Source organism: Artemia sp. Qi Xiang Cuo, chromosome 17 (genome assembly GCF_049724085.1).
Source record: "Artemia sp. Qi Xiang Cuo chromosome 17, ASM4972408v1, whole genome shotgun sequence".
Lineage (NCBI taxonomy): Eukaryota > Metazoa > Arthropoda > Branchiopoda > Anostraca > Artemiidae > Artemia > Artemia sp. Qi Xiang Cuo.
The window spans coordinates 29,920,307-29,946,400 of record NC_142810.1 but is presented as its reverse complement, the minus strand read 5'-3'; the positions used below and the strand labels follow the sequence as shown (position 1 = coordinate 29,946,400).

At 36.4% G+C, this 26,094-nt stretch overlaps 2 protein-coding genes across 2 annotated transcripts in view; one reads left to right on the top strand and one right to left on the bottom strand.

Annotated features, from left to right (window-relative positions):
- The window catches only part of LOC148942086 (N(4)-(Beta-N-acetylglucosaminyl)-L-asparaginase-like), a 124,198-nt gene that overhangs the window by 4,926 nt on the left and 93,178 nt on the right, over positions 1–26,094 (top strand). The window contains exons 2-3 of the mRNA XM_089103708.1: positions 4,338–4,494; positions 18,274–18,499. Coding sequence (XP_088959834.1) covers positions 4,338–4,494; positions 18,274–18,499 — 383 coding nt within the window. The remainder of the gene's footprint in view (positions 1–4,337; positions 4,495–18,273; positions 18,500–26,094) is intronic.
- On the bottom strand, positions 6,188–14,152 carry LOC148942087 (uncharacterized). The gene is made up of 2 exons (XM_089103439.1): positions 14,086–14,152; positions 6,188–6,837 (listed from the first exon to the last, which is right to left on the bottom strand). Exons 1-2 carry the CDS (start codon positions 14,116–14,118, stop codon positions 6,559–6,561), a joined length of 312 nt encoding a protein of 103 aa, XP_088959565.1. The 5' UTR covers positions 14,119–14,152; the 3' UTR covers positions 6,188–6,558.

Genomic DNA, 26,094 nt, shown 5'->3' with positions numbered 1-26,094 from the left:
TCTTCTGAATTTGTTTGCTGCAAACTGGGGGCTGTTGTTAGATGTAAGTGTTCTTGGGATCCTGTGTCATACAAATTGACTCTTCAGCTTAGTAATAATGCTCCCTGAGCTGGTAATGTCTAGTTTATCAACTTTGATGTATTGGCTGTAGTAGTCAGTAGTTACCAAATAACTACTTCCTTCCCAGAACACTAAGTTGGTACCCACATGTTCCCAAGGGTACTCAGGAATGTCTAAGTTCTGGAGGGGTTCCTTTGGCTGGCATGCACTAAATTGTTGACATATTTCACATCCTGAGATGTACTTAGTTATGGGCCATGATTTCTTGGTGCATGCATTTCGGTATTATGATTTGATCTCCCTTTAGGAGAATGCCTTTGACAATGTTATGTACATTTAGTTCTGCCTGTAGTTCTTTTTCTGGGTCTGTATCTGCCATATGCAAATGTGAGAGGGCATCAGCCACTGGGATTTCTGGTCCAGGTCCGTGTCTAAATCTCTTGTCATATGGCTGGATGGCAAGCATCATTCTAGGCAAATTCTGTCGTTTTCCCAAGCTCTTGCAGAGGCTGGTTCAGAATGCATAAGTTTGGCATGTATCTAGAAAGTTAATTAGATATCCATTTTTTCAGTTCCACAGGATCTAAGCAAATGTAGATGTCACCATTGGCCTCCTGCACAATGACAATTGAGTTGACCCACTCTGTTGGCTCAGTCACCTTTTCAATTACTCCACAGCAGATTAGTTGTTCCAATTCGTTCTTTAGTTTATCTTGAAGTGGTAGAGGTACTCTTCTTGGTGGCTGTACTGACAGTATTGCTCCTTGCTTCAGATGAATCTTACATTATCCAGGTATTTTTCCAATGCCTTCAAACACATCCTTGTATTCTGCCAAAATTTCATCTGTGGTATTGGCTATTGTTGGCTGCTCTATGATAATAATAATAATAGTATAATGCAAAACAAATAGTTCTTGCATACCCATCAGTCAATATTCTTTTGGAACCTCTCCTCTTGAAGCTTGAGGCTGTAACCCCAAAGGTTCATGTGGCTGAAGTTGAGAACATTGGTAGCCTGGATATTTTCGTAGGTGTAGTACAATGACCGTATTCATGGATTTGCCGTACTAGAGCTTTGTAGAGAAGGCAAAGGGCCTTATCATTTCCAAAAGTGAAGTTACGCCTTATAAATCCTGCAACACGGATTTGCTTTCCCAATAATGCTGTTATAGTGGGCCTGGAAGTTGAGGTTGCTGTCAATGACAACTCCCAAGTTGCGCTCCTCCCGGCATAATGTGATCAATAAGTCTCCTAGTCCATATTCATAGTGGATAGTAGGTTTCCCTATAGTTAGCTTATGGGTTTTGTCGATATTGATTTCCATCAGCCAGTTGGACAACCATCTATTGAGCTTGTCAAGGTCCTCTTGTAGAGATTGTGCATCAGCAACTGTTTTGATTACTTTATACAGCTTTTGTATTGTCTGCATACAGTAGAATCTCTGAGTTGATGCCTTCTACTAGATTGTTAAGATACAGGTTAAATAAGAGAGGGCCAAGGACCAAGCCCTGGGAACACTGCTGATTACCTTGACTTCGAGTGTGCTCAGAACTCCGTCTACTGATATTGTTTGAGATCTTCCAATAAGAAACTGTTTGATCCAATCAACTGTGGTTCCCAGAACAAGGTTGTGGAGTTTGTGTAAGAGGCGACAATGAGGTACTTTGTCAAAGGCCTTTTTAAGGTCAATGTAAATGTCATCGACTTGATCATCCTTATCTGCATACATTTTCCAGTTTTCCACTGCCAGAGGAAGCTGTGACTCCACTGACCTTCTCTTCAAGAACCCAAACTGTTTGCTAATGATTATCTTTCTTTTGTGTAGGTGCTCAAGGATGTGGTCAGATATCACAGATTCCAGTATTTTGCAGGTTAGACTGGTAGGGCGGTAATTTATGGATCTTGGCGGTTTCCCTTTTTTGTGCAATGGTATCACTGTTGCCTTTTTCCAGATACTAGGGAGTTTTGACTAAAAAAGATTTTGACTTTTTCCAGATTTGTTTTGTTTTGACTAAAAAAAGCTAATTTAGCCTGTCAGGGCTTGTTATACTTAAATTAAATACAATCATCTATTGTTATTGGCAGGATGTTTTTTGGCCCTCGCCCAGGTAATATTTATTGAAACAAATTCGTTTAGGAATACTATGACAACAACATTTTATTTATATTATTGTCAAACCTTTATTTAATGGACTTCTATGGGTGCTTTTAGTTTATTCCAAGTTTTATCTAGGCAATCCCTTCTAGAAGGCATAGTATGCTATCCTAGAACTATTGGATTTTGTTGTAATTTCGAATACGTCTTAGAAAAAAAAAATAAAATAAAAACTGAATGAACTGAATATACCTATGCAAATACATTAATCAAACTGTTTCTGATGGGAAGGAAGTAAGAAATTTTTTACTATAGCAGTTAGCTCATAAAAAGAAATCCTATTACAATGGTACCCTTATTCATAATGCAATGACACCACAAATAGCTTGAATTTTACTATGAAAGTGCAGTGTAATGCCTTGTTTGAATTGTTCAAAGACTAATATTTTTTATAGATAGGGAACCAGTTACAATAACACTCTTACCCAAATGAAGTGCTTGGAAGACATTTTACCAGCTATAATAACTGTCTCATAACTCATTCTGCTTCTATCAGAAAAATTGCAACAACTTCTAAGGTTTTAAGACCTTTTTAAGAATCAAATTGGTTACCAAGGGTTGAACAACTTGATTAATCTCAGCAATTATCAACAAGTTTAGCAATTTATACATTACCATGCCAGAATTATATTGATTGGCTGATATGAGGTAAATTTATCTTTCCCTTTCTTTGGTATAGGGTTTACAACACCAGCACAAAGGATATCAGGGACTAGTCAATGGCAAAACTTATTGTGAAAACCAGCTCTAGATTGTACAGGACCATTACAGTCCAATAAACCCTGTGCATACCACATAAATAGTCTACAGCATCCACATGTCTCTCTTCCAATTTTTGGAGTTCTGAAGTATTTTCATAACAGAAAAAGCAAATTACAGATCATGATCACTTCTTCACAGACTTTGATTTAGTTTAATACTACACTCCTTTTTGGGGGAGGTACTAAAAAGTTTTTTTTCCTGTTAATTATGTTTCTCATAAATAGATCCTTTCTCTCTTTATGAATCCACATTATCTACCTTACAAATACCATCCCTTCAGAAGCATTGCTTTAGCTTGCTTTGCAATTTCTTCTCCCCATTGCTATACATAGAAAAATATTACCTCCACTTATGATGAAAAAATAAATATAAGATCAAAAACCAAAAATAGATTAAAAGTCCAAACAATACGCACAAAATTCTTAAATACAACAGCTTGTGTAACAATGAGATTATCATATATTTGTATCAAAAATTTTTATTTTACTGGAAGTTTGGGTGTTATCTCCTGCTTTGCTGAAAATTAAATAGATATGTAACAAAACTTCAGCTGCTATTTATGCATAGGCTATGCACAGGATGACACACTGTCTAAAATCAAAGTACCGTTTCAACTTTTGCAGCAGTATATAAATACATCTGTGGATGAAGAACAAATTTTTTGAATATATTATGCTCTAAAGTCTTAATCCACCCATGCTCTGTGTTTTGCACAGAGGCTGCAACAGTCCCCCCTACAAAAAGTCCGAGTTGTATGAGAGGTAACTTAATGGTCCCTCATTCCTGATCTTGTAAGTGCTTACCAGAAGTCAAAATTGTAATTTGGACTATGGAATTTATATGATATTCCTTGTTCGGGTTTGATCTTTAGACAAAATAAATACTTACTAAAGTCCTGACCAAACATAAGGCAATATTACTGAACAACACTTCTGTATAACTAAAAGATATTCCTTAAAAAATTGGGAAGTCAATAGGTAAAAACAAGGCAAGAGGGGATGGCTCTGAACCTATACTCCTGAGTGAAGGGTAATAGATTAATTATTATACACTTGAGCTTTCACCCTCCCCCTAGTAGTTAGTTAGAAAATGAATATCAACCCCAAGCCGTTCTACATGGGATCAAAATGGGAGTTAGTGACACAATATAAAGAGACAACTTCAAACCGCAATTACTTAAAACTTAAATGTAGCTCATTGTTTCTTTGAAGTTTGGATGGTCAATTTTATGTAATAGTTTGTAACTTTCTGAGAAATCAAGTCTTACCTATCTGTAGTAGCTTAATCACTTCTCAGAATGCTTTTATAATTTTTATTTGGCTTTTATTGAACAATCTTTGTTAAAATATCTGAATTCTAGCCTGGGACATTATGTACAAAAAAGGTGGCTCAGCTTTGGATGCAATTGAACGTGGGTGTTCAAAAGCGGAAGAAATGCAAGTAGATGGCACCGTTGGCTGGGGAGGTAGTCCTGATGAAAATGGCGAGAGCACGCTAGATGCTTTGATTATGGATGGGTATGGCTATTTTCTGTATGTTGCTTAGCTTGAAGACGAATGAATAAACAGTCTAAACTTTGGGGTGAAGAATTAGGTGATATTTGCGGGTGATTCGAAGGCTTACGATTTTTATGTCTAGCCTTCAGTTCCCCTGGGCGCGCATTTGCCTTATCCCCCCCTCCAATGTTCAATTACGCCTGATGCGATGAATTTTCCATTGTTTTGATAAACCGCCAAATTAACTTAAATAAAAAAAGCGAGGCATGGAAAATTCAATGCATATGAAAAATTCAGGGTATATAGACTGCTTGACCATTAGGGTTTGGGGTGGGAGTATAGTAAATTTGCGACAGAAATCAACGTTATGCTTGGGTTCAAGATGAAATTTGATTCTAAGGTGTGTCTGTTTCTTAGCCATCTCAATGATCGGCGAATCAAAACATTTGCCCAATTTTTAACTATATCGTTTTGTTCCGTCTACTTTCCTTATTTTTATTTAAAAAAAAAAAACAGAGGGAGAAGGAAATAAAAAAGAGGATCAAGCGCAAAACTTAATGAAAATCTTTACGAACATGGGATTATGGGAGCTCTGGGCCAAAATCTGGTGTAATTCAAGGAGACACTAAAGGATGTGTTTGCTTTGGCAGTCCACTAATTCTTTTTGTAGCTCCTTTATATTTCACAGTCTTCATCTTCAAGTAGAGCCTACTACTCTTAAAGGAAACGAAGCTTTTTGTGCACTGTCGTATTGAAGCCACAATATTCAACTAAATGCTTAATTTTTCGGGATTGTTTACCGATTTAAATTTAATAAAGGAATTGGTCTTGCTAAAAGCTTTGGCTCGAATTTAAATGACAATACGTGTCTGCGTTGGTCTAGCTTCAGATTTTTATTTAAGCTTTTGATATTTGTTACTTTCACTAGGTCTATATTATGTTTTGTGATCATATAGTGCAGACGTTAAAGGTTGTTGTCCAGATTCAAATTAATTAACTTGTTTAAAGGAATCAATGTTTATTACATATTTGAATTAGTTGATCATTTATTTTAATATCTTGTCTTTTTAGGTTTCACTTCATGATCTATTGTAATATCTGTTACTGCTAAGTTAGATAAGATTATTCATTTAAAAATGTCGCTGAAACGTTAGTGAAGAATGTCAATAGCATGTTGAAGGACTCGTTTTAGTGTTTTTTTTTCTGACTGCTTCTTTAAGTCAGACAGCTTGACAAAATCGGGCCATCCAGGTGATGTTTCTTCAATTTCTTCAATAAATGCATTGCACGGACGAAATGAGAGACACAGGGAAAACTTTAGGCATTTTTGCACAAATATAGCCCTTTTCTGTATTTGTGCCATTTTCTAAGAAACTTAGTAGACTATGAGGACTACACCTGTGGAGGGCAACTTAAATACGCATGTTAAATTTGAGTTTGAGAGATGTTAATTTTGCTTAAAGAAGACCTATGCCAGAAATAACGTCCTCGACCACGAATCGAGCTACAGAGGTGACGAGCTTCACGAATCACTTCTATAGGTGATTATTTAACAACAAACCTGCCAAAAAAGAAGTTTTCCAGAGAAAAGCAAGGAGCCATGTTAGAACTTAATGTGAGCAGAAATAAAGTCATATTATAACTTATCAAAACATCGACAAAGAATAAAAATTGAAATAAAATCACTAAAATAATCAAAATTACTGGAAAGAACTAATGAAAATGAATGTTTAATATATAATTATATTAATTCCTAGCAACACTGAACTACTTATTATTGTACAGTTATCAATCTTGTAATATCTATGGTTGCAATAAGCTAAAAATTGCAAAATATCTGCCTTTTTTACAGGTAGAATTTAGAAAAGAGTATATTCACATGTTAAGAACAAAATTTTGAAATACTGTTGAAGGAAAAAACTTCTTGCAAAGCTTGGGGATGATCTTCTGAAGTCAGGAGAAACATCTCTCCCTACTGTAACAACTTCTCTACACTTTAAAGTCCTTCTTTTAGGATACATATCAACTGATTAATTTAATGTATGTACTTTTGGATAAAGCTTATGTAAATGCTAAATTTCCTGGTCACACCAATCTATCGATTCCGTCCCAATATGGGCTGACGTAATCGTCGACGAATTCATGTTGGGGATTATAGTACTGGACCGCTGGCTTTACTCTTCGAGAGTAAGCACTCCTTGCATGCACATATCTGGCGGGAGGTGCCGAAGGACTCATTATAGGTCGATAGAATGTTCTCTGTGCATGAACTGTTTGCTTAGAAGCGTAAGGTTTCGGTGAGACATTATGACTGCTTGAATAAACAACTTCCAGAAGAAGTGAAATACTAAGTAGAAATGTTCTCTGAAATGAAAATGGAAGTAAGTGCAGTTGGGAGCTGAAGGATAAGGAATGAGTCATTATTTTTCGTCAAAAGGGAATAATTGAAACTGAGAAGCAAATAAAAGAATACATTCATAAAAAAACAATGCTATTTGATTGCAATTCACTCTAATGAAAGGAATTCCTGTTAATCATGGAAGCCGGACGTATAAAATCCTACAATGAAGACAAATGATCCTGAATTTGTTTTTAATGTTGGCCTTCTTTTTGTTTGTCTAGCATATGCTAACTTTTTTTGGTTACTTGCGCATTTAACATAAAAGCGGGATTCCCTAACATGGTTTGAAAAACGGTTAGAAATTAAATTAAAAATAAAGCAATTTTTTTTCAACTGAAGGTAAGTAGCAACATTAAAACTTGAAACTAACGAAAATTATTCCATATATGTGGGGGCTGCCCCTCCTTTAAACGGTTAAGTTTAGCTTTTTGGGCCATTTCTTTAAGAACGACTCCTGAAACACAAGGGCCGTTGAATCCCAATGAGGAAATATTGTAAGCATTTTCAAAAGCTTTTATTGCAATTGAAGTTATGGATAATGTATGAATATCCAGTCTAAATTTTAGATCAGCTGTATTTTTGTGCAATTTTAAAATAATACTTTTACCATAAAATTCAAGGTGAATGGAGATTTTTATAATATGGGTTGAAAATCTGTATAAAGTTGGGTCTGCTATATTCGGTCTGCTTTTCACGATCTGTTTTGTTCTACCTTTAGTCTGTTTAAAGAAATGCTTGTCAAGATCAGCAAAAAAAAAAAAAAAAAAAGATTGATTTTGTTGCCTTGAAAAAAGAAGAGAAAATCGGACATCACAGATCAATGCAACTAAATTTTTTTCCTAAAATGTTTATCTTGGTTGAACCACTTTTGCCCGTATCGTTGTGTCCTGGAATTATCAAGCCGATCAGCAAAAAAACGTAGATTTTTTGGCGCTAAGAATTGGTACACTCGAATGTTTCTTCCGATATTCACTGTCCTGATTGAAAATCCCTTGAAACCCTTGATTACCGTGAAAATTTTAAGCCGTTCGGAGAAAAAATATTTGACTATTTTGGGGTTTTACGAATCGATATAGCCCATTTTTTTCCTCTAAGGCTCATTTAGCCCAATAAGCATGTCGAGTCCTGGCCAATCGAGGAAATAAATTTGCCTTATGTTCGGGCGAAACGAAATTGTTTTTCAAGTTTTCTCGTTGCAGACAGATTTCCTTGACCCAGCCTTTTAGGAAAAAATGCTGCCACTTTTCTGAGTCCTTTTGTGGATGAACAGTTATTTTAGAGACAATAAAAATTTGGCCCAAGCAACTAGACCCCGGCGCCGTGCCGATAAGGGAAGGCCGGCTGCGGTGGGGCAAAAAAAGCAGCGGCGGTGTGCCGCCGATAACTTTTTTCGTGCCACCGTCGGTGAGATGTCGGTGGCGCGCCGCCGGCGCGATTAATATTAACCTCAAACATTAATGTTTTCCTCAGTCTTTCTTAAATCCCAGCTTGAATTTACAAAAGATTTGGGCCTATTCATGAGTTAAAAACTTCGCAAGTCGCTGGGTGGACGCTGGTCTTCTTCGTTATTCATCAAGAGAAGTAGAAATCTGGTAGAAATGAAATGGCTGTGGCGTTTCAGAACCCTTGTATAATAGTTGAAATAATAGCTAATATATTCGCCGTGGCATTCAATAAGATCCAAATGAATCTAATTAAAAGGGAGCACACACAAAAGCCAAATTAGGCCAGTAGTCTTTGAGAAATCCAAAATACCCAAGACAATGAACAAGTCCCAATGGGGGGCCCTGGGTCTATCAAAATATTTCCATGGTTTCCCAGGGAACTTAATATCATTTTCCTTCGTCTCCGCTTTAAATGAAAAAAATAATTAGCTTCTTGGCATACCTGCTTTCAATTAAATAAAATTGAGGTATTATCATTTAAAAATGATAGCCCCCCCCCTTTAGGCAATAACATAAATTTTTTTTTTATAAATCATATTTTTGGGGTGACTTCCGTTTCAATTTTCAATTCCCCAATCTTGTACATAGTCTATAGCTTAATTTTGTCTCAATAGAAGGCTTTTTTTTTGGGGGGGGGAGAGGGCGATTTTCAGAAAGAAGATAATATGTGGCTTGATCGATCAAGCTTTGATTAATTGCGTATTGAAACTTAAGAAAATGCATCTAAATACAACAAAAGAAGGGAAAATTCGGCAGACTTACTATTGAGCCGTCCCAACATCTTTTTGACAATCAATTTAAAATTTAACTGAACCCGTATGGCGTGTGCGTTCTGTTCAAATTAAGAATAAAATTCTTGGCTACGAATGATGTAAGAATCTTATAGCAATTGGGAAACTGCATTTGAAATGGTTTAATCTCATCAAACAGTTTGTGGTAACGAGCTGTAAGTAAGGAGCAAGCCGGCTCAATAGTAACCGAAACTCAAAAAAATGGATACCAATTTTGATACCGATAGATACATCAAAACAATTGGATTTTTATGCTGATTTCAAATATATAAATTTCATCAAGTTTAGTCTTACCCATCAAAAGTTACGAGCCTCAGAATACTTGCCTTATTTTCGAAAAAGGGGGAAAATACCCCCAAAAAAGTCGTAGAATCTTAATGAAAATCATAGCATCAGATTGCGCGTATCAGATAACCCTGTTGTAGAGATTTAAAGCTCCTATATGCAAAAATGTGGAATTTTGTATTTTTTTTTTGTCTACCAGAAGGAAGATCACGGCTGCGTGTTTATTTGTTGTTTTTTTTCTTTTCCCAGGGGTGATCGTATCGACCCAGTGGTCCTAAAATATCGCGAGACGGCTCATTCGAAAGGAAATCAAAAGTTCTAGAGCCCTTTTTAAGTGCCCAAAAAATTGAAGGGCACCTAGGCCCCCTCCCACGCTCATACGTTTTCCAAAGTCACGGGATCAAAATTTTGAGATAGCCATTTTGTTCAGCATAGTTGAAAAATTTAATAACTATGTCTTTAGGTGTAAAATGACCCGCCACAGTCCCGGGGGGAAGGGCTGCAAGTTGTGAACTTTGTCCATTGTTTACATATAGTATTTGTTATTGGAAAGTATGCAGCCATTTTTTTTTGGGGGGGGGGGTGTGCTTGGGGCGGATTTCTAAGCGGAGAATCTTCCTGTGGGAGGGAAATGTTTGATGAGTGAATATTCTACGGGAAATGTTACACTGGGGGGTTTTGACAGAATTACTATACGAATTGTCTTACATTCTCTTTGCCAAATATTTTATATGGAGACGTTCAGGGGGGATTATCCGCGGGTTTTGTTTTCTGAGAAATGATTTCCACGGAGGGGGGCATTTCTGGAGTGATCGAGAAACCGATTAGATATTAAAGTCTTATTCAAATGAAAAAATGCTAACGAGAATTTTTCAGGGTGAATCGTTCACAAGCAATTTGACAGAGAAGGGGGGGAGGATTCTCAGCGAGGAAGGAACTGTTTGGGGGAATCTGACGGGGGGGGGAGGGTACACTTTACGTTGGATGAAATCTCCACGGAGGAGTTTTCTGTGAAGGGGAGGGGTATATTTCATAGAGGGTGAGCCAGATTTACCAGCATTATTTGACAAGCGAACAGAAAATATGCCATATATGAAGGGTGAACCCCTCCTCAATACCTTATTCTTTGCGCTATGGTTTGACTTTTTACCAAAATTGAAACACAGGGGCTGTTTAATTAGAATATGAAGCTTTTTCAAAAGTGCTAACACCTTTAGCGTAAAGAGCAAGATATTGAGGAAGGGGCGACCCTTCATATCCGGAATAGATCTGCCAAAATTAATATGCAAATTGTGTTTTAATTTTTGATGCGCGGTGAGCCAAAATCGAACCTGCATTAGCTGAAGAACGTTCAGAAATTAAATAATTTTTTTTTTACTGAAAGTAAGGAGCGACATTAAAACTTAAAACGAACAGCAATTAATCCGTATATGAAAGGGGCTATCCCTTCCTCAAAGCCTCGCTCTTTACGCTAAAGTTTGACTCTTTTTCACGACTCTACTTTTTAAAACAATAAAAAAACTTTACCGCAAAGAGCGAGGCGTTGAGGAGGTGACAGCCCCTTTCATATACAGAATAATTGCTGTTCGTTTTAAGTTTTAATGTCGCTCCTTACTTTCAGTTAAAAAAAAAAACTTGTTTTTATTATTTAATTTCATAAAGACGATACTTTTGTCAATCTATGAAGAACCGTGTATATTGCAATTGTATCTGTCTGGTTTATATGCAAAGTAACACAAGAGACGAAAATTAACGAACAAGAGAGTAGTGAAGAATCATGGTATACAAAGTGATATTTGGCAGGGACAGTCACTAGTGATAAATCACTAGGGGTGGCACCATGATTGGGTGATTTTCGGGGGGAACCAAATTTTTTTTCAGGTTAACACATAGATTTTCGGGGAAATCCCTGAAAATTCGGGGATACTGCAAACCCTGCTTGATTCCTAATCAGGAAAATCGAAATACTTAACCACACGAAAAAAAAACTCAGATTTTGCGATTGACGCAATAAAGAATTGCCGCAAAATTAATTCAAAGTCAGCCGAACGCCACCGCCTCTGCCGCCGGCGGCGCGCGTGCGGCATTGCCACACTTCAGTGGCGGTCTACTGGGCCTTTCGTTGGCAGTGTTCGGTCGATGCGCCGGCGTGGCGCCGGGGTCTACACTCAACTTTCCCAAAAACAAAATTATACGTCCCCTTATCCCACTCCAACACTCCTGAAAAATTTCAACTTGATTGCCCAAGCTGGTTCTGAGATATTGCAGATATGCTATTTTGATAAATTGGGTTGTCTATTTTGATGAACGTTGACCCTTGGTTTTCCTGGTAACACCACCGTTGATATATTCTAGGTTTCATAGGAACTTATAGCTCAAGATGGTTAGAAGTATTGGAAACAAGCAAAATTAGTACACCGCTCTGCTCCTTCCCTCCAGGTCAAAATTTAGATCCACGTATTCTCCCTGAAATACTGAAAATTTTAACTCGATCCCACAAGGTGTTTTCAAGACACTTGAAGATACTCGATAACCTTGGTATGCATAGTGTCTTTCGATTTACCTCGCTACTTAACTGTAGATTGATTCTAAAACAAATTAGGATTGATTTTGCAGAGACTGATTAGGACTGATTGTGCAGAAATGTGAAAATCCGACGTCCAATCTCCCCCTCCCTGAAAACTCCTTGAATGTTTCAAACTGAATCTTCAAGCCGTTTCTGTGATATTACAAATACATTTTTTCGGAAACCTGGGCATGCACAGTGTCTTCTGATTTACCTTGCTACTTCGATTTGGACAGGTTCTAAGTTCTACAAGATTTATGGTATTTTTTTTTATGTGCATTGGAGACAAAATAATGCGAGTCCCCTCATGCCGTTCCTAAACAAAAAATTCGTGATACCCTTTCTTCCTCCCATTACTCTGAAAGTTTCAACTCAATCCCAAACTATACTCGAGATGTTCCATGCACGCTATTTTGATAACTTGGACACATATATTGTTTTTTGATTTGCTTCTGTCCCTTCACCCAAATCAAAATATGAATCTAATTAGCAGTCCAACACTTCCGTAAACTTTCAAATGTATCCCCCGAGCCGTTTCTGAGAATTATAGATACGCTTTTTTCATAACCTTGGTACATCCAGTATCTTCTGATCTGTCTCGATACTGCAATGTGAATAGAAGTTCCGTACCGGCTTATAGTGGAAACCCATTAAAGAGATCAAAGACAAGGAAACATTTGGAGAAGAAACTTTTTTAAGTTTCACCCTTCCTCCCCTCTGCCTACTCCCCTCAAGTTGAAACTTTAGTTCCACTTGGCTCCCTTAACATTACCTGAAAGTTTCAACTCCATCTCCATTTTACAGATAAATTATTTTGAGAAGTCGGGCGCATATATCGTCTTTTGATTTACTCAGGTACTCGTGTCATTTTAGGAGTTTATCTTCAGAAGTTCTAGGAAATTTGGACTAGCAGACAATTCTTAAGAGTTCCAAGCTGATCGGACAACCATGACCAGACATGCCCACTTTTCAACTAAAGAGTATCTATGGACAGTTGGTAATTTACATAATTGGGACCATTGCTTCTGGGGCTGGGGGGGGCTATGTTGACCTTTTAACTATTTGGAACAAAACTGCAATGTAAACGTTTGATCAGATACAGTAGGAGGCTATGGCGGTGCCTGGTGGTAAAAAGGTCCGGTTGGATGCCCTCCAGTCACTTTTGTTCCTTAAGAAGAGTATTAGAATTTCTAATTTCCGATATAATGAGTCCCATTCCAAGTTGTTACGACCCCTTCTTCCATATGAAGTGGTCGATAAAAAATATTACATGAGTGGCACATGACTAATTATTCAGCCAATGGTAGTGCATTGCCTCAGATAATCACTTTTTCACCGATTTAATTTTGTTTTGTGATTAATTAAAAGGATGTTTTCCTATAAAAAAAAGTGCTACAAAGATAAGTAAAACCCATATTAAAACCTATGAAGAGCTATATCATGTGCTAATTCAAATTAAAACGAATTTATTTGCCAAAACCTTAGCAGCAACACAACAATAATAACAAAATATAACAAGGCTAATCAAGATTTACAAATAAAAAAGGCCCCTCCTCCCTTTCTGACCCTCTAAATGGTTTGAGTTTCATTTTATTGAAACCATGTGTATTTTGAACAGGGGGGTTTTTATTTGTCCAAACATCGACGAAAAAACGAAAACGAAAATGACTCTAATAATCAAGATTACTGGAAAGTACTAACGAAAGTAGACTGATTGTTCAATATATAGCAATATTAATTCCCAGAAGTTCCATTCATTTTTGATTCTTCAATGTTGTAATTATAAAAGAGAAAATGTTTAAAACTTACTTTATTATCCTAGCTATTTTGTTATTTGTTATCATATTGGAGTATCAGAGTCATACTCTGATACAGAGTCATACTGTATGATTATGAACCACTGTTCGCCCAAATATTTAAGTAAAAAATATAATCAAAATTGTTTTACAACGCCATAACGGATTGGAAGTTTTGATTGAACATTCAAATTTTACCTGAAAATAAGATTGCAATCCAACATTTCAGTTCTTAAGCAGAAAAGCTCAAAATATTTACAAATATTCCGTAATTAATGCAGAATAAAGCAATGTCAATTGAAATACAACTGAAAAATCAATAAAAAACCTGTAGTTTGAAATTGCCACTTTTATAATACATTGAAGCGCTAACTAAGAGTCCGTGGAAGATGACTATATAATATATGTCGAAGCAAGAAGTTCACTGACCAGTGTATAGTTTAATTTGTCTATATCAAGTTTTCATTGAGCGGAAGCTTTGTATAAAAATGAAAAAGATACCTTCGGCCTTGATTTTAAGGTTGCGTGGATTGTGCAAATCTAACCAAACGTTTGTCAAAGCACATAATAGCCCGTTTGAAACGATAAGCAAATGCTAATTTGTGATTCAGTTTAATTTTTAAAACAAAAAAGGAGACACCTAACAACTGGAGTCCGGTTTATTCACCTCCGATAAATTCTAAATTCCTCCTCCTCCCCCCGAAAATTTTTCCCCCACGGAAAATACTCCCGCGGAATAAAATATTCTCCCAAGAAAATTCTCCCTGGAAAAGTCCCCCCTCCCGACAATTACCTCTGGAAAATTCTCCCGAAATGAAAAATTGAGTAGCCAAAGGGAAATTTAGACAAATAAAATGAACGAAGAAAGGTGTATAATTGTACATCAGCCATTATGAAGGAGGGACGGGTGGATGCCGGATGCCTAATAGAGCGCATTCAATGCCCAAATTGTCTAAATCTCTATTAGGCTTCAAGTAAATGTAGGAAGGGGTATAGCAGGGGGGATGAATATCCTGTCTCCCTTCATTTAGGCTATGCCTGAATAAGGGTGCTACAGGGTAATATACCCCTTCTTTTTGCAGAAAAATATTCCTGACACTGATTTTAGAGCTTCGTTTAACTAAACTAATTTGCTTCATGTTTCATAAAATTATATGCAATGATAAGTAAGTGCACATCACTAATCAGCTATTATGACGAAGGGATGGTGGGTCATTTTGTAGACGAGGGGGGGGTAGCAGTAGATGACCCATTGAGTACACTTTAATGTAAAAATATCCAACTCTCATTGATCCTACAAATGAATATAAAATTAGTTCTAGGGAAGGAGGGGAGGTAGAAATTGATATCTAATGAAAGTAAAGAGTAACTTTAAATTCTAAAACGATCAGGATTTATTTTGTATGGGGGGGGGGGCTACCGCCTCTTAAAACCCTCTCGCGGTTGAAAAAAACTTTGGAGGATGCTCATTTGATCGGAAATTGAGAGTTGTAGTGCCTTTTTAAAAAGTCAAAAATGATTGGAGAGCAACCAGCCCCTATCTTAGAACTCTTTTTTATATCTGGCCACGTCTTTCTGGCTACCTCATGGTGGGCCTTATGTAACAATCTTCGTGGCTGTGGAAGAGTCGCGCACTTAATGCTTTTTGGTATACAAAACTGGTCGAAATTTGATTGTAACGCCTTTTCTTAAGTTTTTTCCACTGAAATTAAGGAGCAACATTAAAACTTAAAAAGAACATAAATTATTACGTATATAAGGAAGGTCATCCCCTCCTCAATACCTTGCTCTTTACGGTAAAGTTCGATGTCCCAATTCTTTAAGAATGACTCCTGAATCACAAACGTCTTTTAATTAGAATAAAATCTCTTTTAAAAGTACTAAAGAAACTTAAGCGTAAAGAGCGAGCTGGATGCGCATAGTGCCCTTTAGTTTAATTCAACAACCTCTCACTATTCCCTGAAAATTCCCACTTAATGCCCTTAGCCTTTCCTGAAATATTGCACAAGCCCCCATTTCCATTATAAAACATGTTTGAACAATTACTAATATGCACTATTTGCAGCTCTTGCCCAGGATCCCTGGGGGGTTAGGTCATCCTCGAAGGCATGTTTTTGGATCTTTTGACTATTTGGAAAAATTCCTATCTCAAAATTTTGTTCTTATAAATTTTGGAGGCTACGGCGGGGGGAGGGGGAATTAAAGGCAATTGATGGGGTCTGGTTGCCCTCCAGTCACTTTTGACTTTTAGAAAAGGCACTAAAACTTTAAACTTCCAGTCGAAAGAGCCTCCTCTGAAGTCTTTATGACCACCCCTTCAATATGAAGAGGCTCTGGGAAGAAAATAATGAGTTGAAGGTTTATGGTTCTGTACTACTTGCAGCGCTAGAGCGTTGCTTCTGACAAAAGAGGTCGTACCCACTGAAAAGTGGGTTTTCTTTCAATTGGGGTCACAAAACATCATTTTTTTTTTTGCCCAAAGAGGACCAGAATGCTAAGAAGTTCTAACCTATCCAATCGATTTGTGTCATGGTCTAAAATCCTTAACAACAGGTTTCCAGCCTCGCCCCGTATCTTGGAAAATGGTTCTGCAGTGTGTGGATCAAGCCTAATAGTACGACGGTTATACATTCTATCCAATACTAATCTCTTATACATTCCCCCTCCCAGTTCCCTCATAAGCAAAAAACTAAAAGACAAGTTTTGAAAAAGAAAAAATGTCATTAAATATTTTTATGAAAATATGAAATCTGTTTATTTACAAATTATCAAAGAACCGGTGGCAAAATACCCTTTAGACTCTTTAGTTATTTGACAAAGTTGCAATTTCTTGTTGGAAAGTTTAAAGAAGGTGGGAATTAAAACTTCTAAGTAATGTTGCATTTTAACAAAAAATCATATTGAATTCTTTAGTTTAATCGCTTAAATTAAAAAAAGGATCTTTCGAAAGGTTCATTGCGTATGCTTAAAAAACAATAAAACGAGCAAAAGTTAATTGCTCTTTAACTTACGGAAATAAAGAGTGAGTTTTAAACTTAAAATGAACTGAAATTATTGCTTCGCAGAGTATGCAGGATACATCTACAAGACTAGCCTAAATAAACCGACTTGTGATTTTTTTACAATATCTGTAAAAAATAGCGTTTTAGATATAAATAATAATAACGTTTATATAACGTAAATATTAATATAAATATTAAAAAAATTAATAACGTTAAAACATAGCGTTTTACTGAAAATTGAGCTTGCTTGTGTTTTTTAGAGAATTATAATTGTGTACTAAAAGTGGTCGATATCATGGTTGATGAAAGACTATAGAGAGTCTAAATCCTAAGAGTCTTGTTGTTAGGTTAGTTTTTTGTTTTCAGTAAAGCGACAGTCCTTAGAGTTCTACGGATATTGGACAATATCACGATCCAGTCCATTTAAGGTAATTTTTTGATGTATCTTGAGTAATCTGCGAAGCAATCATTTATGTTCGTTTTAAGTTAAAACTTCGCTCTATACTTACGTAAGCAAAACTTTTAAAAATTAATCTCTATTCAGAGCATAATAAATTGTTGTGCTTTCAAACACTCGAATTTTATTCCTCAAAGTGAAAAGTTGGGCACGTGTTAGTGACAATCAAAATTTCTTTCTAATTTATCACCTAAAGCTTAGTTCCCCATATTTGAAATTAGGGATAGGATGAATCAATCAGAAGAAAGACACCTTTTGGGATGAATTAGCAATAACATGTCTGCTTTTTAACTTTCAAATTAATAGATGTATTCAATATAATCTGAAAACTATTCTTATATAGTTCTCAGAGAACTGTACGTTAGATGTTAGAGACATCTAACTGATGTCTCTAGTACCAACTTTCAAGTCACCAGCCTCTTAAAATAAAAGCAGACTCTCTCTTACCCATAAAATTTCCCGTATGTATTCTTTTTCTGAGCTTGAGGCTCTTACTGTTTTACTTCCAAATAGGATAATGTCTTTCGATTATTTCTAGTCGTTTTTAGTATTCGCATTCTATACTTCGAAGCGAACTCGCATGTGTTGTTGACAGTTCTATTCTCGTGTAAATCATCCAGTTATGAGGTGAGCTTTAATTCTCCATTTTTCATTAGTCCTAACTTGGAAAGTGGTGTTAATTTTCTTTGATTTTAGACAGAGAGAGAGAAAAAAAACCAAAAAAAAACAACAAATCAGGCCTTAAAATTCTGTGAACGAAACTTGGGACGCTTTTCAAATGGATTGAAAAAGTAGAGTGAACAATGAACAGAAAGAAGTGGAAGAAAATGCTGAAGAATACACAGTCAGAAAATCATGGTATTTCAAATTGAGGCTTTAGTTTAGTTACTTCAAAGCGAAACAAGAGAGTAGAATGTTTAAGATTAACAGAGCTAATCTCATCTTAATGATTTTACCTCTGCAGTGTTTAAGAAAATTAATTTAGTCTTCTAAACTTTTTCTGCCTGAACCCGCTGAATATTGATCTGTTTTATTCGAACCATTAACAATTTTGTAGACCAACTCATGACGTTGGTGCTGTGGCCAACTTACATCGAATTAAAAATGCCATCTCTGTGGCACGCAAGGTTTTGGAGCATACTAGACATTCCTTCCTTGTTGGCGAATCGGCTACTGATTTTGCGAAGCAAATGGGATTCAAAGAAGAAAACACTTCAAGCGCTAATTCAATTAATATGTGGCAGATATGGAAGAATTCTAGCTGTCAACCTAATTTTTGGAAGGTAAGTATGCACGCTGCTGTTAGTTCTTTGGATTTTTATATGGAGACAGAGGGAGAATATGAATTGGCCTTGGAAGGGTGATCTTATAGATGCTTATGACTAGCAATGTAGCTAGTTGTGCGGGGACTGCAGAGGGCGAGCAACACCGTAGTGTGGCCGTTCAAATATAAGATTTCAAGATCTAGATCTAGGATTAAGATCTAGATGTAGATCAAGATCTCAAATATAAGATCTAGGATTGTTTTCTTTGAGGGTAAAAAGATTGGTTAGAATGATAGGATACTGGGAAAAGGTGATTGGTTTACAGAATAATAGGTTAGTAAATGCAGCTTATCTGGAGGTGTTACAGGATAGAAGGAAAAGTTCATGGGCTTCCCAGGTGAAATCAATCTTAAATAGTTGCGGGTTATCAGGTGTTTGGAATGAAGGGAAGGGGATAGGACTGGAAGTAGGAAACGTAGCAAAACTAGTAAAGGGTGTGCTTAAAGATCAGGAGATTCAGAAATGGCAGTGTGAACTCGCATCCTCGGTGTCTCTCAGCGTTTACCGGCAATCGATGGAGGTCTGGGGATATGATATTTATTTTAAAGCGGGTTTAAATAGTAAAGAAATTAAGTGGTATATATCAGGGAGGGGTAATTTTCTAGCACTTGGAGAAAGGAGGAAATATTTAGGGAGGGTAAGGGCAAAGGATGGTCCTTACTCATGCCCTACGTGTGGAGAAAATAGTGAGGATCTGCTTCACTTCATTGCCCTTTGTCCCAAATTACAGGATTTAAGGAAAAAATTATTTTTTGATAATGTGGGGACAAGCGAGTGGTTGGTTTCATTAATGAGATCAAAAAATTACTGGACAACAAGAATGATAGCAAAATATACAAGACTTGGTATGTCACATAAAGATAGATTTTTGTTAATGGGTTGTGTTAAGTGTCGGAATTATTGCGGTATGTGTGTAAGTTGTTTTCTTGTTTGTTATTTTTTGTATTCATGGCCCTTGATAGATGTAACATACATCTATCTATGTATGTTAGTTTAATGGTATTGTGTGCTTTATTATGTTTTTGTTTTGTTTTGTAATTTTGTGTTGTTATTGTTATATAAGCTACCATACTTTGCTATGAGTGTTATCATCTGCTATTACTTTGTGTGATTTTCCATTTTATTGCCATGACCCAAAGCGGCTTTTATTGCAATAAATATCTATATATCTATCTATCTATCTATCTATCTATCTATCTATCTATCTATCTATCTATCTATCTATTAACAAATCATATACTAATAAATTCATCCAAATAATTTATTTTACGTATACGAGTTTCACCCGGAACTTTGGCTACAACTTGTCCATGATCAGACCAAACATTTTTGGGCCAAAGATGCTACGAGCCGCGTTTAATAGATCACAACGCTTTTTAGTTAGGTTTTCAGACACAAATATACCTGACATAGCCAGAATACTTTTGGTTGCAAATACTTTTCAAGCAATATCCATGCTTGAAAATTTTACTAGGACGGGGCCAATTTTCACATTCTCAGTTTGAGTAGCAGGCATACGGAATCGATTAGCCTTTAAGAGGTCCATTTTTCTTGCAAGCCCATTATTTTTGTTATTACTTCATTAAGAGTATCCATCAATTCCATATTGGGATTTGGTTTCACACCATAGAAAATTAGGGTATCAAGTAAGGTGTCCTGCTCAAGTTGGTCAACTCTGTTTTCTATTTTAGGAAATTTATTTTAAAGCACATTCACTGCATTATAAAGTCTCTGAAGGTTGTTTGAATTTTTTAGAATTTGGTTTTATAAGGGAATTATAAACTTCGTTCACAATATCTTCTCTGATAATTTCCGAAGCTCGGTGATCTTTCATTGTGTCTGACACGACACGAGAAATGTCACTCATTAGATTTGACTTAGTGTCTATTAGTTCCTCTTGAGTTTCATTTATTATTTCCTTTAAAATTGATGCCGCTGCTGAACTCGGAGTTGACCGCGCTAGGCTGGATTTTGCTTTAGTTTTTAGTGGGTAGTGATAAGTGGGTTTTTTTAGTGGGTTTTACTCAGTCTTGAAAATATCAGGGAATAAGCGCTGCTCTTGAAAAGCCTTATTTACATCTTTATTTGTCCTTGTACAAGCTTCTTTGAAGTGATCATTCCAGTTGCGGATATTTACTTTAGCTATATTATGCTCCGAGTGGGTACCGTAATAAAAGACTAGATATCTAGCTTGATTTTCCTAGTCTTTGGTGGTTTTATCAACCACTCATGGCCATAAGGGGTATCCCTGAAACGAAGCTAAGACAGGATCGAACGGTTTTTATTTTTCCATTTTACGATCTGCAGTCGTAGGGGGGGGGGGCACACTTCAGGTAACAAAATTGAACAACAAAATGTTCCAATTTGCCACCCCAAAGTACTCACGTTTGTAATAGGCGCTTGCACTGGTATCCGGGATCATTGCTTTTCCTGAGGCGAAAATAATTTCAATGATTTAAAGAACATGAAAATTGGAACTTGGAATGTTACGACATTAAAAAATGACTATCGTAACGACATTTTGACTGACGAATTCAGACGATTCGAACTGGATTTATTAGAAAATTCAGAAACTCATATTCCAAGGGTAAGAAGCATAATATTAGGTGATATAGAATTTGTATACTCAGGTCGGAAGGATGAGGTACATAGATAAGGAACAGAGCTCATGATAAATAAGGAAGCTGCTAACTCTTGTTTAGGCTGGAAAGGTATTAATAATATAATATTAATTGCTCATTTTATGACTAGAAAGTTCTGGGTATCAGTTATAGTAGTATACGCCCCTGTAGAATCGACTGACGGAGATATTAGTGACTCAAATGAATTTTACTTACAGTTACAGGAGTAAATAGACAGGGTCCCAGGTAGAAATATGATGTTATTACTGAGAGATTTTAACTCCCAGGTTGGTAGAAATAGGGATAGATGGTATCCCAGCCTAGGTAAATTTGGTGTAGGAAAAGAAAACAGTAATGGATACAGACTTTTGCAATTTTGTAGGTATAACAATCTAGTTATAACCAATACAGTGTTTGGTCATAAAATGGCTCATAAGTTAACATGGTATTTAAGTGATGTTAAGACAGCAAACCTTATTGATTATTTTATAGTAAACCAAAGACCGACAGTATCAATACAGGGTACTATTGTATATAGGAGTGCTGTAATAGATGTTAAAAGTAAAGATCACCATCTAGTAGTGTCAAGGGTTAATTTAAAGCTGAAATATCGGAAGGGTCACTACCTTCAGGGAAATTATGATGTTGCTAGACTCCAGGATGAGAATTTGAGAGAAACTTCCGAGGAACAATTGAATACTAAACTTAAGAGTTTAAAATTTGATAATGTGGAAGATGGTTAGAATAATTTTAGAAAAATAATTTGTGAAGTTGCTGAAGGTGTATTAGGGAAGAAAGCTAGAATTGCAGCTAAGAATATTAGTGATAAAGCTTTATGTTTTATAGAAAGGAGAAAGGACTTGTACAAGAATTATCTGAGTTATAGATCGTATGAAAACAAAAGAAATGTAAAGAAAGTGGAGAAAGAATTAAAATATGAACTAAGGAGGTGTGAAGTGGAGGCCATGGATAAAATTGCCGAGGATCTGGAAGATGCAGCTAGACGACATAATAGTAAAATATTGTTCTGGCACGTTAACAAATTGAGTGGGAATAGTCAATCCGGACTTGGCCCAGTTAAAGATAGGAATGGGGTTGCAATTAGCGATAAGGAAAAAACTAAAGAGATATGGGCCAAACATTTTGAGAATTTGCTTAACCGAGATAGAGTTGCAGAAAAAAACATAGAGGAAAATGAAAAAGTTTGTGATACCTTGGATGTGAAGGAGTATTTGTTTTGTGAGGAGGAATTAGCAACAGTACTAAAAGGATTAAAGAATAATAAGGCTCCAGGTAGTGATAGGGTGGTAAATGACTTTCTTAAATATGGTGGCTCTGGGTTAGAAATAAGTTACTGAAGATTATGAATATGATTTTTGGAAAAGGGGAAGTACCTAACGATTTTAGGAAAACCTTAATTAAGCCACTTTATAATAAAGGTGATAAAAGTGAGTGTGGTAATTATCGAAGCATTGTTGTGGTCCCTGTAGGTAGTAAATTACTTGGTAAAATTGATACTTTTTAGACTGAGAGATGCCGTAGACAAAGCTTTAAGAGAAGAACAGTGCGGTTTTCAAAAAGATAGAGAACGTGTCAACCAAATTTTAACTCTTAGGCTAATAATTGAGAAGTGCCTGAGTTTTCAAATACCTTTGGTGCTCAGTTTTATAGATTATGAGCAAGCGTTCAATTCTGTTGATAGAGGAGCTTTAGTAAAGGTTTTATCCTTGTATAGTATACCAGACAAATACATTAAAGTGATTAGTGCTATGTACGAGAATAACACTGCTGCCTTGGTTAGTAACACTGCTGCTTCACTTACCTTGGTAGTATTATTAGTAAAGATGGTGGGAGCAGTGAAGATGTTAAAAATAGAATAGCCAAGATTCAGGGTGTTTTTTCACAGTTAAAAAAAGTTTGGAAGAATAGGAAGATAAGTCTGCAAACCAAGATCACAATATTAGAAGCTGCAGTGATGACAGTGGTCAAATATGGCTCTGAAGCATGGACGCTCCGAAAAGCGAATGAAGTTTTGCTAGATGTTTTCCAGAGAAATTGCTTAAGGATTGCTCTGGGCACCCGGCTAACTGACCGTATTTCAAACAATAGGCTATACGAAAAATGTGGTTCAATACCGCTCTGTAGGGCTATAATGAAAGAAAGGTTGAGGTGGCTAGGGCACGTTGTGCCGATGAAGGATGACAGATTGCCGAAGATTGTTCTTTTCGGCCAACCGTCTTGGGCTAAACGGAAAGCAGTTCGATCCCGTCTGGGGTGGGAGGACGTCATAAAAAAGATTTAAAGGAAATGGGAACTTCGTGGGCGGCTTTAAAGAGGGACTCTTTGAATAGATTGGGGTGGAGGAGGAGCGTGCGTAGCTGTGTTGGCCTCAGGCGGATTGGTGCTGCTGTGAGTTGTTAGTAGTAGTAGTAGTAGTAGTAGTAATAGGCGCTTTTTTTTCACGCAAGCTTATCAAATTTCAGCAAGCACTATATTTGATTCAGTTGAAAACTTGTTTAGCTCTTCACTCTTTGAACTTTGACAGTAAACTCAAAGGAAGTTTTAGTACTCTTATGTGGACTTGATACATTTTTCGTTGACTTGACTTATATCTTGGATGTCACATTTAGGCTATATCCTTAGAAAGTTCATGGATCAGCCTATTTTGTGTTGTCCTATCGTCTAATTGTTTTAGAAGGCATAAGTTGTCACCGTTGAAGTTATGGCGCCATCTCCTTTTAAGTTGTTCAGGATCACGTCTATCATGGAGCCTTCCTTCGAAGACAGTTTTTCCCAGACATAATTTCTTCTTTTTATGTATGTGACCTAGCCCCTATATTTGTTGTAGCTGCTTGCGTTTTGTCTTCAGGATTCGTTGTGTAATGTTTTCGCTATATATGAAGCTTACGGGACAAAGAATAAGTTTAGCTGTAGAAGTAGTTTCCCTCTAATGTTTCTGTGCATGTTTGCCATTGAAAACATTCCTGTGTTTGCAGTCGAAAACTGTCCAAATGATGTCATGTTTGTAGAAAAGTAAAAAAGAAAAAAATGTTTAATATCTTAATTTCTTTTTGTTATCTTTTTTAACTGGTAAGATCCCATCCATGTAACTAAAAAGTAAGTGACGGTATAAAAACGAACGCTTGGAAGGTAGCTTGATTTTTAGATCCTTGAGTCCCAGCATGTAATGGAATAATTTCGAAAGAAAGAAGATGCGTGAGCAAAAATGATACCGTAATAGCGTTTTATTCTAAGACCATCTACTTTCTGACTTGTCTTACTTAAAAAAAAAAAATAATATATAGGTAAATTTCGAATAACTCTTGGCCTAGAATTGAAAGATTCTCGAAACAACCGCACCTTTTCTTCCGATTTTCTAATTTCCATGCTTGGGACCTTGCTCTAATTCCAGATAGAGAGCAGGTTTTTAATTGAAAGGCCACGACAACAATTCTCTTAGCCAATTCAACTTTAATTCAACTTCCCATCTTTGCAGCTATTAACAGTAGCAAGTTTATACTTTTATCGAGGAAATGAGCAAATCGTTTTGAGATATTGTGGAGTTAATATCATTGTCTAGAAAAATTCTAATAAACAAATGGTGCTCGATGGACGCCCTCTCAGATATTGATTTGAGTAGGCAGTCAACTTTTCTTTGGTTGACAAGGTGATTAAAAAACATTGTCTTTGACTGTAGAATTTACTGCTAAAAAAAAAAGAGAAAACAATAACAAGTATTCCTTTTTCAATCCTAAGATAAAATAGTCACGTGTTGAATGAATTTGTAGACATAGATATACTTGAGGTATATATTGGTATGCTTTTATATAGCTAAACTTTACAATGTTAGTATCCGATTTTCGACCCAAATTACTAGCCCTCGATTTCACATATTTTTCGTGGGGTCTTTTGACTAGCATTTAGGGGGAAGGGGGGGGGGGCTTTCTTTAGAGCTGTTTCTAGGGTTGGTGGTGCCTGGAAAAAATTAATTACAGCGCTCCCCTCCTGACTTAAATATAAGCAAACAATACTGAATCAAAGTGAAAAATTCGATCAAAGTGGGCAACCCCCCATCCGCCTGTCCTGTGCCTTGCCTGTCCTGATGGTGCGCCCCTGGTTACTGCATTTACTTCTATTGGAAGTCGCAGTTAAATTGGCATAGTTGGGCCTTATTTGTAGATAATTACGGATACCACACTGCCTTTCCATGACGATAAATAAAAGTTCAAATAGGGATAAAATCCTTTTAATAGACAGTGTTTGTTTCTGTGTCCCAGAAAACAATATTTAGCTTGCATTTAATTTAACTTCTTTTTTTTAATTTTATCCTATATTTTATTTCAGAGTAAAGAATAATTTCAAACGCTTATGCATAATTAGATTTAGAGTTCCTGTTATGACAATGCTGCCAAAATTAGCGAAAAAGATTCATTTCATTAACCGAATTTTGGGTAATCAACATTTTGGCGAAGATCATTCGTTTCAATATCGGTGTCGGGTTTGCCTTTTCTGATTTGGCATAAATTTCATTGATTCCCTCAATCCCCAACTAAGGTTAAACAGGGCATCTTAAGAAATCGCAGCTTTTGGTTGTCTGTATTTTAATGACTCCATCCTGCTGCAGATACTTAAGGTTCATGATCCCTGGGAAGTATGGAATATTCTGACATGTCTACAGCTGCAACTTACCCTTAAAGGCCAAGATATCTCGGCTCCTTTTTCTTCACTGAGCCAGAATTCTGGTATCACTCAGACTTTTACCTAAACAATGATATTTTTCCATGCTTTCAGCCTATTTTTAACGAATTGTTTAAACTAAATAAAAAAAAGTACAGATCGGATTTCAAATAGTATACTGTTGTAGATGGATAAAGCTGAATTTCAGCTATCAAACCATAGCGAATTTGCTCTACGTTGAAACATTAAAACTGT

Coding starts and splice junctions, on each gene's coding strand:
- LOC148942087 (XM_089103439.1), bottom strand. CDS start 14,118: ATGTATTATAAAAGTGGCAATTTCAAACTACAG. Junction 6,838..14,085: donor GTGGCAATTTCAAACTACAG/GTTTTTTATTGA, acceptor TTTTCATTTCAG/AGAACATTTCTACTTAGTAT.